This window comes from Schistocerca nitens, chromosome 8 (assembly GCF_023898315.1).
Source record: "Schistocerca nitens isolate TAMUIC-IGC-003100 chromosome 8, iqSchNite1.1, whole genome shotgun sequence".
NCBI classification, from domain to species: domain Eukaryota; kingdom Metazoa; phylum Arthropoda; class Insecta; order Orthoptera; family Acrididae; genus Schistocerca; species Schistocerca nitens.
The window spans coordinates 623,789,801-623,803,418 of NC_064621.1; the positions used below are offsets into that span (position 1 = coordinate 623,789,801).

At 42.0% G+C, this 13,618-nt stretch overlaps 1 protein-coding gene across 1 annotated transcript in view; it reads right to left on the reverse strand.

Moving 5' to 3' along the window:
* LOC126198569 (neurobeachin) overlaps nucleotides 1–13,618 on the reverse strand; it is a 1,606,419-nt gene that overhangs the window by 43,133 nt on the left and 1,549,668 nt on the right. The window contains exon 39 of the mRNA XM_049935000.1: nucleotides 2,733–2,845. Coding sequence (XP_049790957.1) covers nucleotides 2,733–2,845 — 113 coding nt within the window. The remainder of the gene's footprint in view (nucleotides 1–2,732; nucleotides 2,846–13,618) is intronic.

Consider the following 13,618-nt stretch of genomic DNA (forward strand, 5'->3'; position numbering starts at 1 on the left):
TTTGGTATTGGAATTATTATATTCTTCTTGAAGTCTGTGGAAACATTCCACGTGGGAAAAATATATCTAAAAACAAAGATGATGGGACTTACCAAACGAAAGCGCTGGCACGTCGATAGACACACAAAGAAACACAAACATACACACAAAATTCAAGCTTTCGCAACAAACTGTTGCCTCATCAGGAAAGAGGGAAGGAGAGGGAAAGACGAAAGGATGTGGGTTTTAAGGGAGAGGGTAAGGAGTCATTCCAATCCCGGGAGCGGAAAGACTTACCTTAGGGGGAAAAAAGGACGGGTATACACTCGCACACACACACATATCCATCCACACATATACAGACACAAGTAGACATATTTAAATATGTCTGCTTGTGTCTGTATATGTGTGGATGGATATGTGTGTGTGTGTGTGCGTGAGTGTATACCCGTCAGACATATTTAAATATGTCTGCTTGTGTCTGTATATGTGTGGATGGATATGTGTGTGTGTGCGAGTGTATACCCGTCCTTTTTTCCCCCTAAGGTAAGTCTTTCCGCTCCCGGGATTGGAATGACTCCTTACCCTCTCCCTTAAAACCCACATCCTTTCGTCTTTCCCTCTCCTTCCCTCTTTCCTGATGAGGCAACATTTTGTTGCGAAAGCTTGAATTTTGTGTGTATGTTTGTGTTTGTTTGTGTGTCTATCGACGTGCCAGCGCTTTCGTTTGGTAAGTCACATCATCTTTGTTTTTATATAAGGGTAACGAAGTGAGAATATCTAAGTCAAAAAGGTCTAATCACCAGGAAGAGATAGGATAATACAAAAATCAATATTGAACAAGGTAAACCTAAGAATTTGCAGAAATCTATGTAGGCCTGAAACATTATGTGCATTGTAAATCATTATAACTGGATGCAAACTAATAAGGATGTAAAAAGGCATGGAAGAAAGATTTTTCAGAGCATTTTGAAAAATCTATACTGTGAGAGTATAGCTGAAAGGAAATTACAAGAATTATTGCATACCAACATTCTGAGAAAATCTTCAATACTTTCAGAGAGAGGGATGTAAAATATGATTTGGAAAGTTCTAAACTGACCTAATGAATTCTTAACCCTTTGTTTCCAATGGAAGCTAGGAATAGCTGGCTAATTTAAACTGAAAGTATGTCAGGAGTCATTATATCAGACCAAATTAAACTCAAAACTATAGCAGACAATAAGAATTTACAGAAAAGTCAAGCACTACATCTAATAAACCCATATTGAAGGACATAGAAGAACAATCAGCAAAAAGATGAAATATACACAAAAATATGAAAGAATCACATCAGTTAATTTAGTTCACTTGCATTTATCAGTTACATAGATCTACACTCAAGACATGTATCATAATCTGTGGATAATAAGATTCAGAAAAGCTGACTGGAGAGCTTCACATTCTGTTGACCTTCCAGATTGATGAGTTTTTTGCTTCTGGCTACGCATTTAGATTCTCCTCACTGAAACATTAACCTCTGAAAATGTTAGATCATATTTCATCTTCCCCAGAGTTCTATGTGGAGTCAAATGTAAAACATTCCTTACTTCAGACCAAATGGGTAATAATAATATCAAAACCACATTTACTTTCGTTGCAAGAAAAGTAAAATAAGTCCATATTGCTGCAAGGTTGGATGCCAACAAATTAAATCAAGCGAAGCTAGCCTGCCACATATTTTTAGTGCATAAAAAATATGTTGTGAGATTTGTTCTGAATGTGAATCTTTAAATGCGAGAGTAGTGGCTCCCAAAAGCAGTGCCTGACATGGAGCCAAAAACTTATATTTTTTTGGAAAGTACACTAATCAGGGAAAATTGTTTTGGCACTGTAGCATTTGTTTCTTGCTAAAACAGATAACTACAATAACTGAGTATTTAGACAGGCTGTAATAAGTCTCCATACCAACTTCAACCAGAAGGACAGAAGCTTGACTAACTAGTAGCCACAGTCATGAAAAACGATCATTTCATCATAAAAAATAAACACAACATAAGAATGCCTACGTTGCCTGTAGCTCCAGCCTGATAATACAGTCTGGAGACTCCAGAAGCTCTCCACGACAGAATGCTGACATTCGTTGCACAGCAAAAGATAACATACAGGATTCATGCAACATTCACAGCCCAAAAAGCTGTTAACTCATTCTGTGCATAAAAGTCAGTTAACAGAGGTGAAACAATTAATAATTTGGGAAGATTTACATTCGAGGTTATTTAATGAAGTGGGCTGCAGCAGTTCTAGCAACAATTGAAGAACTGGATCACGGCATTCCGATATTGGTATGTAATTACTTGTGATGCTCAGAAGTGCTCAAACACAGATTGTAGAATGGGGGTCAGGGCCCGGTTTCCCTCAGCTGGGTGGCCAACGTTTTATCATAAGTGAACTTATTTATTGATTCATTAAATCTTGAAGAGAAATTACAGATATGTGTAAGAAGTCCAGCTTCCTGGCAAACTGAAACTGTGTGCTCGACTGGAATTTGAACCTGGGACCTTTGCCTTTTACTTACCGAACTGTCCAGCTACGACTCACGACTCACGACTCACCGTCACAGCTTCACTTCCGCCAGTACCGCATTTCCTACTTTTTAAACTTCACACAAGTTCTATTGCATACCTTGCAGGGCTAGCACCCACCCTCCCAGCATAAATTAGTTGTGAGTGCTGCAGCAGTAACAAGTTGTTCTAGCGACAGTGCATACTTACCTTGGAGAGGTCGCGATAGTTACTAGGGAGACTCAGGTCCAACTCCTTTGTCTCATAGTTGGTGAGCACCCACGGGAACACGGGGTACTGGTTGAGGTCATTGTACGTACGCCCTGTAACACAAACCACCATCGCACTCAGTCTCAGCGTTTTGCAAAACAAATGTCAGAAAATATTCATACAAATGCCTGTAACTATATTTTCCAAAAAGCAGCAATACTCTCCTAAAGAGGTAAGGCCAAGAATTTTAGACTGTAGGCCTATTGTAAGACAAACTTCAGACAGACGATCTCTCGGGTTCTCGAAGGAGTACTCCTTCTTCTCGAGAACTATTGTAGTTGTGTACGAACATTCCAAACTTGACTTCTGGAACTGCTAAAGGTCGTTTGATGTTTTCTGTCTGTTAGCAGCTCCACGTGAGCGCCAGAGTTTGAAGACGGAAGGAAGATCACGGTTTAATGTTCCATCGGTGACGAGTGATTATATACAGAGCACAAGCTCAATACAGAGAGGGGTGGGGAAGGAAATTGGCCACGCCTTTTCAAAGGAACAATCCTGACACTTGCCATAAGCAGTTTGGGATAGATACGGTTTGAAATGATACCCTGCCAAATGCGAGTCGAGTACCTTATCAATGCGTCACCTCGCTCTGTCTTACTGAAGGAGTATTTACACCCAAAACTATTTTTCTCCTACAACAGAGCTCGCTTTTTGACTTAAAATTATTCCATCAAAACAAACGTTTTACATCCAATTATATTTTTGTTTATGCACAATGTAGGCTTTCTATTTATCCAAATATTTCGTCTCTCTTGTTTTCTGTTACACACATCGAGATTTTTAAAGCGGAATTTTAGGTGCCAGTTCGATGCAGAGGTTCCAAATTTGTGTAGTGCGATACTAGTTTTACCGATACATACTAATAGGGAGAGTAAAATACGAAGAATAGCCAGTACTCCAGCAGCGACTGAGCAGCGGGCCACAGTCGCTGCTGAAGTACTGGTTACTGCTCGTGTATTACTCTCCCTGTTAATACGTATCGGTAAAACTAGTATCGCAGTAGAGTAATTTGGGACTTCTCTGTCGAACAGCCACGTGAAATTCCGCTTCAGAAATCTTTTTTTTCGTAATAGGAAATGAACTTAGCTTCCCGTTCCCGTTGTAAATAATTATATATATATATATATATATATATATATATATATATATATATATATATATATATATGATTATTCATATTATTTTATTATTTTGTTTTTTTTTATAATTTTTGTTGAACTGAATTGAGATGGATGGAAGTGTTTAAAAATCAGTGAATATATTTAAACCATGATAAGGTGGCATCGGACATATACGTTGAGAATTAAGTCGCCGTAAGGAGGTGGTTCGTGGGCCACGTTATTTCTGGGCTAAAATGAGATAAATACTGAAAATACAGTTTACATATAATGTTGAAGTTTTAGGATTATGGATTAAACAAATAATGAAATCACAATAGCGTTAATCATAAGTATAATTACTGAACTGCACTATGCTACTTACATTGGGAATACAATATTAATCACTAGTGATACGTTGATGCGGTATCTCGTCCGTGCGCAGCGGAAATTTCCTTATATAATTACTAGTATGCGCGAGTATGCGCCCTGCAGTACGCAGTGACTTTTTATAAAATTAAAGAGTTTAAATTAGAGCGGCCAGTCTAACGTGCGAGGCTCTCCCTCGACTCCTTTCTAGAACAGATAACAGAAGAAGTAATTAACAAAAGACTAGACATCCTTTCCGTGTCTCACCAGCGATCACATGCGACCGCGCACAAGATAACCTGCATTGGCTTTCACGCTTTATTAAACAGGGTTCTCTGATTGAGAAAAAATAGATTTACATGCTACGGCTAAGAATGTGCCTTTAAACCGTCGACGCTAGGCGCCGCACCAAAGACGCGATGAACGTTTCTTGTTTGGGCCTACTCCAGCTACACACTTAAATCACGAAATTGCAAATATCCACTGAAATACCAGAGAAAATGTGCCTCGCCACTCTTAGGAGAAGCACCCGGTATAAACTGTTATGTATTATTGCATTTATTATCTCGTCTTTAAACTGAAACTAGTGTGTAAAAGGCAGTATCTCAAAATACGCTCTCGTTGCCAGTTTCTTCCGCCGACCCCTTCAATCAGGTGAAACTTCCGATGTTAGAAGACGGCGAAACCTTCCCGCGGTCTGGGGATTTTATGACTCTGCAGCCGGCACAATCGGTCGATGATTCAGGTCAGTGTCCCATAGGCGACGTGGTCGGCTGTCGATTTGCGACCCGGGAGGTGACGAGAAGTCAACCTGGGCCGGTGCGTCGCGGCGAGGAGCGGACAGTGCCCCCTGGCGACGAAGCCCGGCGTGGGCCGCCAGAGCAGACGGCCGACGGCAGACACGTCATTGAGAAACGGCGCGCGCCGCATTCCGGGCCATCATTTTGTCATCGGCGCCGTACATCTGCGGCGCGGCGCGACCAGAAAACATCTTTAACGTCAGCCGCAACACGGGTCGGCCGGGGACACATTTTCCCGGGGCGCCCCCAGGCGAAGACAAATTTTAGGGCTGCGCGGGCGGCGCACAAAGTGTCGCGCGACGGGCGGCGGCCGCGGCCCGTTTGAAGAGCGCCGTTTAACGAGACGCGGACGGAGATGCGGCCCGCGCGGGCAATTAGGCCGCGAGTTATGCCCGCACGTGTCGCGCCGTGTCGCCCCAAATAACGCCGTATTAATATCGCGTGGCCCAGGTCCGGTCCCGGCCGTGTGCCTTCCACCCGTGACGCCTCCAGATAGCTACCTGCTATCTCGCAGCCAGCCGTCTGCCGCCACTGGGCAACGACAGCTTCACGTATACTGCTAAAGAAAAAAAAAAGTTTGCAGCACATTGACACTCTTACATACCCCTGCTAAAGTTCGATCTCTCACTCAGGACACGAAGCCCAACGTTCGCGGCAGTAAAAGTATCGTACGGAAGCTCACCAACAGCACGTCTTGCGGGCGCCTGCTCTAGCTCTATGTTTGTCTGCATCACATCACGCAGCACCGCTTTGGCAGAACTCTGCGCACACACTACAGGATGACATTAATTTAACATGCTGCCTTTTGTTACATAGCATGTCGTAAATTTTGTGGTTTTACATGTTATATCATACTATCATACAAATTCAGTTTTATTACTAATGCTTTTTTTTTTTTTTTTTTTTTTTTTGAGAATTTTACAGTGCCCCCAATGAGACAAGCCGCAACATAACAGGCTGCCTATGACCAACTTCAGTTGACAAACTCTACCGTCTAGAATACATAGCAGCCCCGCATGTCAGAAAAAGATCAGCGGAAAAAGTTGAGACGAGGAAACAGGAAAATCATCATAGGCATACCATGTCGGGAAGCGAAGCAGAGCTTTCCTCTGAACTACTGAAGCAACTGCATCATCACCTTTCGCCCACCGAACTACGTCCAAACACCAGGAGGACATATCTAAAATCTAAAGGAAGACCCTGCTGCTGTTTTTCAGACACCTCAGCTGACGTGTAAGACTTTGTATACACTGAGAACAAGAAAATGATGAGGTACAAATATAACTTGGTGGGGATTAATTACTGGAGAACCACCGTCTGAATGTGGAGAACTTCAAAATACACACCACCTCGTATGCCAGGACGTACAAAAAGAAGGCACGCTGGACGATGTAGTTTCGGCAAATGTACGACGAATCAAGATTGCCCAATTCTGAACCCCAAAATCCGTATTATGCATACTTATCTTTCCGTATATCTCATAAACTTGTAGATACATTGTAAGTTGGTGAACAGACGCATGCCATGGATACATGAATAAGAACAATAGGCTTTAATACATCAGGCTCCCGATCATCAGCGAGTTGATTAGGATTATCCAATTTGCAGATTATCCTTACACATTTCGGCGACTTTTCAAAAAAGGAAGCCTATATAAGTATTGTTAAAATTAGAATGAATATTTTCGTTCAGAATATACTATTAGGCATGTGACTAGTGTTTTACCGCCGGGAGACGATTCGGGCCCGAATCCGCCTTCCCCATTTCATTTCATCTTCAGGTAAATGCGGCGTCTCTACCCATCAGTGATGTCCACTGACTATTTTCTATTTGTTTCTCGAGCCCTTTCCCTAAGAGCTAAAAATGGGTAGCTTCCAACGTATTTAAAGCCGATACCAAAATAACGATTTTAGCATTTCTTCTGGCAAGGTTCCCTTCAGAATTGTTGCGTTGTGTTAATTGTGTTAATATGAACTGAAACGGTACAGTTAAACATAGCCGAGAGGAATGTACTTGTTGATATCACTTTTCCAGCCTCAATAATATCATAACTCTTGCCGTTGCTGATGTTATGGAGGTTTACGTATGCAAAGAAGACAACAGATAAAAGGGAAACGATAGAAAAGACAGGGATAGTTACAGACAGGTTAGAATAAGGACGAGTGTCCGGTAAAACTCCCTCAGGATTATGGGACAGGCATATAGACAGTGAGAAACTGAAACTAAAACAAAGAAAATCTGAAATACCATTTGTTTTAAGTGTAATTAGGTTAATAAATTTTCAGTTTCTCGAAACACGTAGGTAACGCAGTAGGCTTTCAAATCTGGCCTGTAGTAAGTCTTGTAAATACATTAAATAGCAGTTTTCGATAAAAACACGCGATTTGCGGTTCATCCATGTTTTCCGATTATCCCTGCACTCTCGGGTCCATGTTAACCTGGATAATCGTCAACTTACTGTACTGTTCTCGCCGCAGGAAGTCGCTAAATACGAACGTAATAGTGAACCGACATACTCGGAGCAGTTAAGTGGAGCGCGCTGTGTTCTAATCGTGATCGGGGCATGCGGCGCAAGTTGGGTCTGTCAACGAGTCCTGAGGTGTTAGACCGTAACGGCTTTGTCATTAGACGGCATGACGTATTGTCAGCACGAGAGTTTACCGCCGAATTGGCGAACACCATATCATTCCAACTTACAACTACTATCTTCAGAAACGAAACATCGAACATCTGGCTCGTAGAGAACTCGAGATCAACAGCTGGCCAGTACTACCTGCAAACAATGGCTCATAGGTACCTCGAGAAGAATGCAACGGCCGCAAATGGGAGGGATGTGTCGAGCAAGGCAGTACCAACAGTGCATTACGAACAAAGGTTCCGGCACCGTGGTGCGCGAGGTATCGGGAATGCAACCTGGGCCGATAGTTTTGTGTTCTCTTCAACGACGAGTTTACGATTTGTCTGGCGCCTGATGTTCATAGCGAGTCAACAGGCGCCAAGTATCAATGTAAACCTCGCATATTCTGTCCCACTCGTCGAGCAGACAGGTCAGTAACGTTTAAGGATGTTGCACGCCGGTCGCCGCTATCGAGGGTAATTTGAAAGCTGTGCGGCGTGTGTACAAGATGCCACAACCCATTTGCCGCTCCTGCAGTCAACATTTCACATCGGTTCTCCGGCGGCTCGGCAGTCCGCCCCCTCTCGAGGTAATTTGCTTTGCTGTGGAGCGCATTAACACGTGACCCGCGGCGCAGGGGATTCGCTTAGCGCCCGAGAGTGCGGACCTGGGTCCGGGGAGGGCCAGATTAATGGCACGGGACTCGAATCCGTTTGGCGACGCCGCGGCGGTGGGGTGGGAACCGGCAGCAGGTCCCTAATGGACAGCCGGCGCCTAATGCGGCCCTTCCTGCGTAACGCAGTCTCCCCACGCACCCCACAGTTCGTGCCGCATCCATCCCCTGCGGGTGGTTTCCCGAGTACATTACACTGCTCCCCCACCCTCACACGTGTTTACTACAGGAGATTACCACTGTATTTCGCGAGGTTATGGGCTCACTTCCCGTCATTTCCATACGATAGGTGTGAGCATTCAGATGCGAGGAACATAATTTTTGTTCCCAACACACAAGACTTCACACTGATCTGACTATGGCAGCCGGCCGGGGTGGCTGAGCGGTTCTAGGCGCTACAGTCTGGAACTGCGCGACCGCTACGGTCGCAGGTTCGAATCCTGCCTCGGGCATGGATGTGTGTGATGTCCTTAGGTTGGATAGTAAGCGTTCTGGACAATCCTAATTTCATTATATCGTTGGAACAGTTAGAAGTGATGTGAACGTTGCAAGTGTTTTTGCTACAGGAAAAGAAGGCAAAACCACCGTTATTTTTTAGGTTTTGTACTGAACTTATCTTATCTTACGAAGTCTATTTTAATTGTCCTGCGACGGAAGTATTGCAAAAAATGGCTGCCTAGTACGCCAAAGTGAACACACAATTTGGAACCATCACGTGCAGCATATTTGTGATTTATTGCACACTTCAATATTTTTACGGACGAAATCAAACCTTTTTTACTTTCTGGTGCAATAAATTTCATCTTCGTCCTTCACTTATGAATCTGTAATATTAACCGCACACACTGTATGTTCTACAACTACAGTTCCCTAATATGATTACTTTAAAAGAAGCACAATGGTTGGAGAAACTGGGGGCACTGGCTCAGACTATCATGTATAAATCTAATCTGAAAGTGAAAATTGTTCCGAACGCTATAGAATCAACAAACTGACACTACCGAATTTATCTAGAAGTTGTCTCATAAAGACAGGCCGTTTGACTATTGTAGGACAACGAAATTAGCAAATAATACTAATAAACAAACGTCTCGAAATCAACGCTGTCCCTGATACAACGTATTGCGACCGAGTACATCAACACCATCTCAGAGGCTTCTAACTGCAGACGCCCACTTGAGGGCAACCACTTTAAAAGTATTCCACACGGTCACCGTTTGTGTGAAGGCAGGTCTAAGCAAGTTTTCTCGTCGATCCTGTACACGTTCAAAAATCCCAGGTGTGTTCCGAATACACCGACAACTATCCACAAACTGTTCTTGTTCATCGAATTGCCAAAGGCCTTGAGTACATCACAGATTTTAAATATCGCCATACAAACAACGGGTTCAAGTCGACGGACCTACGATGCCGTGGTATTGGCGACCAACGATAAAAACACAAGTTGTCGAAACGCTATTTAACAGTCATTAGAGATCTGAAATGATGACAAAATCAAACGAGAGCAGGTTATCACTTTATAATTTACGTCTCATTTCCGATGTTTCTAAACAAACGTGGCCTTACACATTAACTGTGTTGTAACACTGGCATGACTACACGTGTGCACACATCTGTATCGGGAAATCCATTGGTTTCCCGACTCAGGTTTATTAGAATTCTTTGCTCGTTTCATTGTCCTCTACTCCTACCTTTTCCCGACAAACTGTAGCTATATGGTCATGTTGTTGTTGTGGTCTTCAGTCCAGAGACTGGTTTGATGCAGCTCTCCATGCTACCCTATCCTGTGCAAGTTTCTTCATCTCCCAGTACCTACTGCAACCTACATCCTTCTGAATCTGCTTAGTGTATTCATCTCTTGGTCTCCCTCTATGATTTTTACCATCCACGCTGCCCTCCAATGCTAAACTTGTGATCCCTTGATGCCTCAGAACATGTCCTACTAACCGGTCCCTTCTTCTCGTCAACTTGTGCCACAAACTCCTCTTCTCCCCAATTCTATTCAATACTTCCTCATTAGTTATGTGATCTACCCATCGAATCTTCAGCATTCTTCTGTAGCACCACATTTCGAAAGCTTCTATTCTCTTCTTGTCCAAACTGGTTATCGTCCATGTTTCACTTCCATACATGGCTACACTCCATACAAATACTTTCAGAAACGACTTCCTGACACTTAAATCTATACTCGATGTTAACAAATTTCTCTTCTTCAGAAACGCTTTCCTTGCCATTACCAGTCTACAATTTATATCCTCTCTACTTCGACCATCATCAGTTATTTTACTCCCTAAATAGCAAAACTCCTTTACTACTGTATGTGTCTCATTTCCTAATCTAATTCCCTCAGCATCACCCGACTTAATTCGACTACATTCCATTATCCTCGTTTGCTTTTGTTGATGTTCATCTTATATCCTCCATTCAAGACACTGTCCATTCCGTTCAACTGCTCTTCCAAGTCCTTTGCTGTCTCTGACAGAATTACAATGGCATCGGCGAACCTCAAAGTTTTTATTTCTTCTCCATGAATTTTAATACCTACTCCGAATTTTTCTTTTGTTTCCTTTACTGCTTGTTCAATATACAGATTGAATAACTTTGGGGAGAGGCTACAACCCTGTCTCACTCCCTTCCCAACCACTGCTTCCCTTTCATGCACCTCGACTCTTATAACTGCCATCTGGTTTCTGTACAAATTGTAAATAGCCTTTCGCTCCCTGTATTTTACCCCTGCCACCTTCAGAATTTGAAAGAGAGTATTCCAGTGAACATTGTCAAAAGCTTTCTCTAAGTCTACAAATGCTAGAAACGTAGGTTTGCCTTTCCTTAATCTTTCTTCTAAGATAAGTCGTAAGGTCAGTATTGACTCACGTGTTCCAATATTTCTACGGAATCCAAACTGATCTTCCCCGAGGTCGGCTTCTACCAGCTTTTCCATTCGTCTGTAAAGAATTCGCGTTAGTATTTTGCAGCTGTGACTTATTAAACTGATAGTTCGGTAATTTTCACATCTGTCAACACCTGCTTTCTTTGGGATTGGAATTATTATATTCTTCTTGAAGTCTGAGAGTACTTCGCCTGTCTCAAACATCTTGCTCACCAGATGGTAGAGTTTTGTCAGGACTGGCTCTCCCAAGGCCGTTAGTAGTACTAATGGAATGTTGTCTACTCCCGGGGCCTTGTTTCCGCTCAGGTCTTTCAGTGCTCTGTCAACCTCTTCACGCAGTATCGTATCTCCCACTTCATCTTCATCTACATTCTCTTCCATTTCTATAATATTGTCCTCAAGTACATCGCCCTTGTATAGACCCTCTATATACTCCTTCCACCTTTCTGCTTTCCCATCTTTGCTTAGAACTGGGTTTCCATCTGAGGTATTGATATTCATACAAGTGGCTCTCTTTTCTCCAAAGGTCTCTTTAATTTTCCTGTAGCAGTATCTATCTTACCCCTAGTGAGATAAGCCTCTACATCCTTACATTTGTCCTCTAGCCATCCCTGCTTAGTTATTTTGCACTTCCTGTCGATCTCATTTTTGAGACATTTGTATTCCTTTTTGCCTGCTTCACTTGCTGCATTTTTGTATTTTCTCCTTTCATCAATTAAATTCAGTATTTCTTCTGTTACCCAAGGTTTCCTACTAGCCCTCGTCTTTTTACCTACTTGATCCTCTGCTGCCTTCACTATTTCATCCCTCAAAGCTACCCATTCGTCTTCTACAGTTTTAATCTACAGTTCATAACCAATAGATTGTGGTCAGAGTCCACATCTGCCCCTGGAAATGTCCTACAATTTAAAACCTGGTTCCTAAATCTCTGTCTTACCATTATATAATCTATCTGATACCTTCTAGTGTCTCCAGGATTCTTCCATGTACACAACCTACTTTTATGATTCTTGAACCAAGTGTTAGCTATGATTAAGTTATGCTCTGAGCAAAATTCTACCAGACGGCTTCCTCTTTCATTTCTCTCCCCCAATCCATATTCACCCATTATGTTTCCTTCTCTCCCTTTTCCTACTGTCGAATTCCAGTCACCCATGACTATTAAATTTTCGTCTCCCTTCACTACCTGAATAATTTCTTTTATCTCGTCATACATTTCTTCAATTTCTTCATCATCTGCAGAGCTATTGGCATATAAACTTGTACTACTGTAGTAGGCATGGGCTTTGTGTCTATCTTGGCCACAATAATGCTTTCACAATGCTGTTGGTAGTAGCTTACCCGCACTCCTATTTTTTTATTCATTATTAAACCTACTCCTGCATTACCCCTATTTGATTTTGTATTTATAACCCTGTATATGGTCATACAATCACGTAACTTAGCCTTACAATATCATCTATTTATGCCATTATGTCTCCGTATTTTTCAGTACACAAAGCGCCTGTTAGCAGTGCGACGACTGTAATTACAACTTTGTAATAGTTACTTTTTCTCGTTTGACGTATTTCGATTTGTATCGATAATACCAACAATTATTTACCATTTTTGTTCGTAATAAATAAATGCGTAAAACATGGCACAAAAGGGTAGTTTTAAAATTTCTGGCGCTAGGTGCAGTACGCTATGCGCCCTCTATACACGTTTCTATTCTATAACCTATTCATTTCACAAGATGCTAATAATTCTCCCTGCCATTCTTGCAGCACGTCAACGATAAATGCGCCGCAATATAAACAGACTTTATTTTTATTGTGCTTTAATATATACACTTTGTTCTATATGCAGCAGATGCACAAGGCACGTATTTCCAACTTATAGGTCACATTTAAACGTTTCACTGCACATAACCTATCCTGTTGCACGCTGCACATGCTCTTGCTCATATGCTGTAGGCCTAAATATGTGCAGTTAACTGCTTAAATATGACCTATCATTTGGAAACTTTTATTATATGCATCTAGTACATAAATAAGAACATATGGCTACATGAAAGGGGCATAAAAATGAATATCACAGTTGACGCACGGCTAATATGACCAGTGAAACAGATTTGGTAGACGAATAAAATATTCAGTTGCAAAAGGATTTTTTCCTTGTATGGTAAAGTATAACTGAAGTAGCAACTGAGGAAAAATGGCTACAAATATAAACAATATTAAGACTTTATTTCCTTTATCGATTTCTTACATTTACTACATGTATGAAGATGAATTAGGGTCCCGAAAAAGACCAAAGGAGATACCTTAGAAGAAAGGTAGAAGAAAGACAAACCTACAATTACGGCATTTAGATGTAGAAAAAGCTTTCGACAATGATG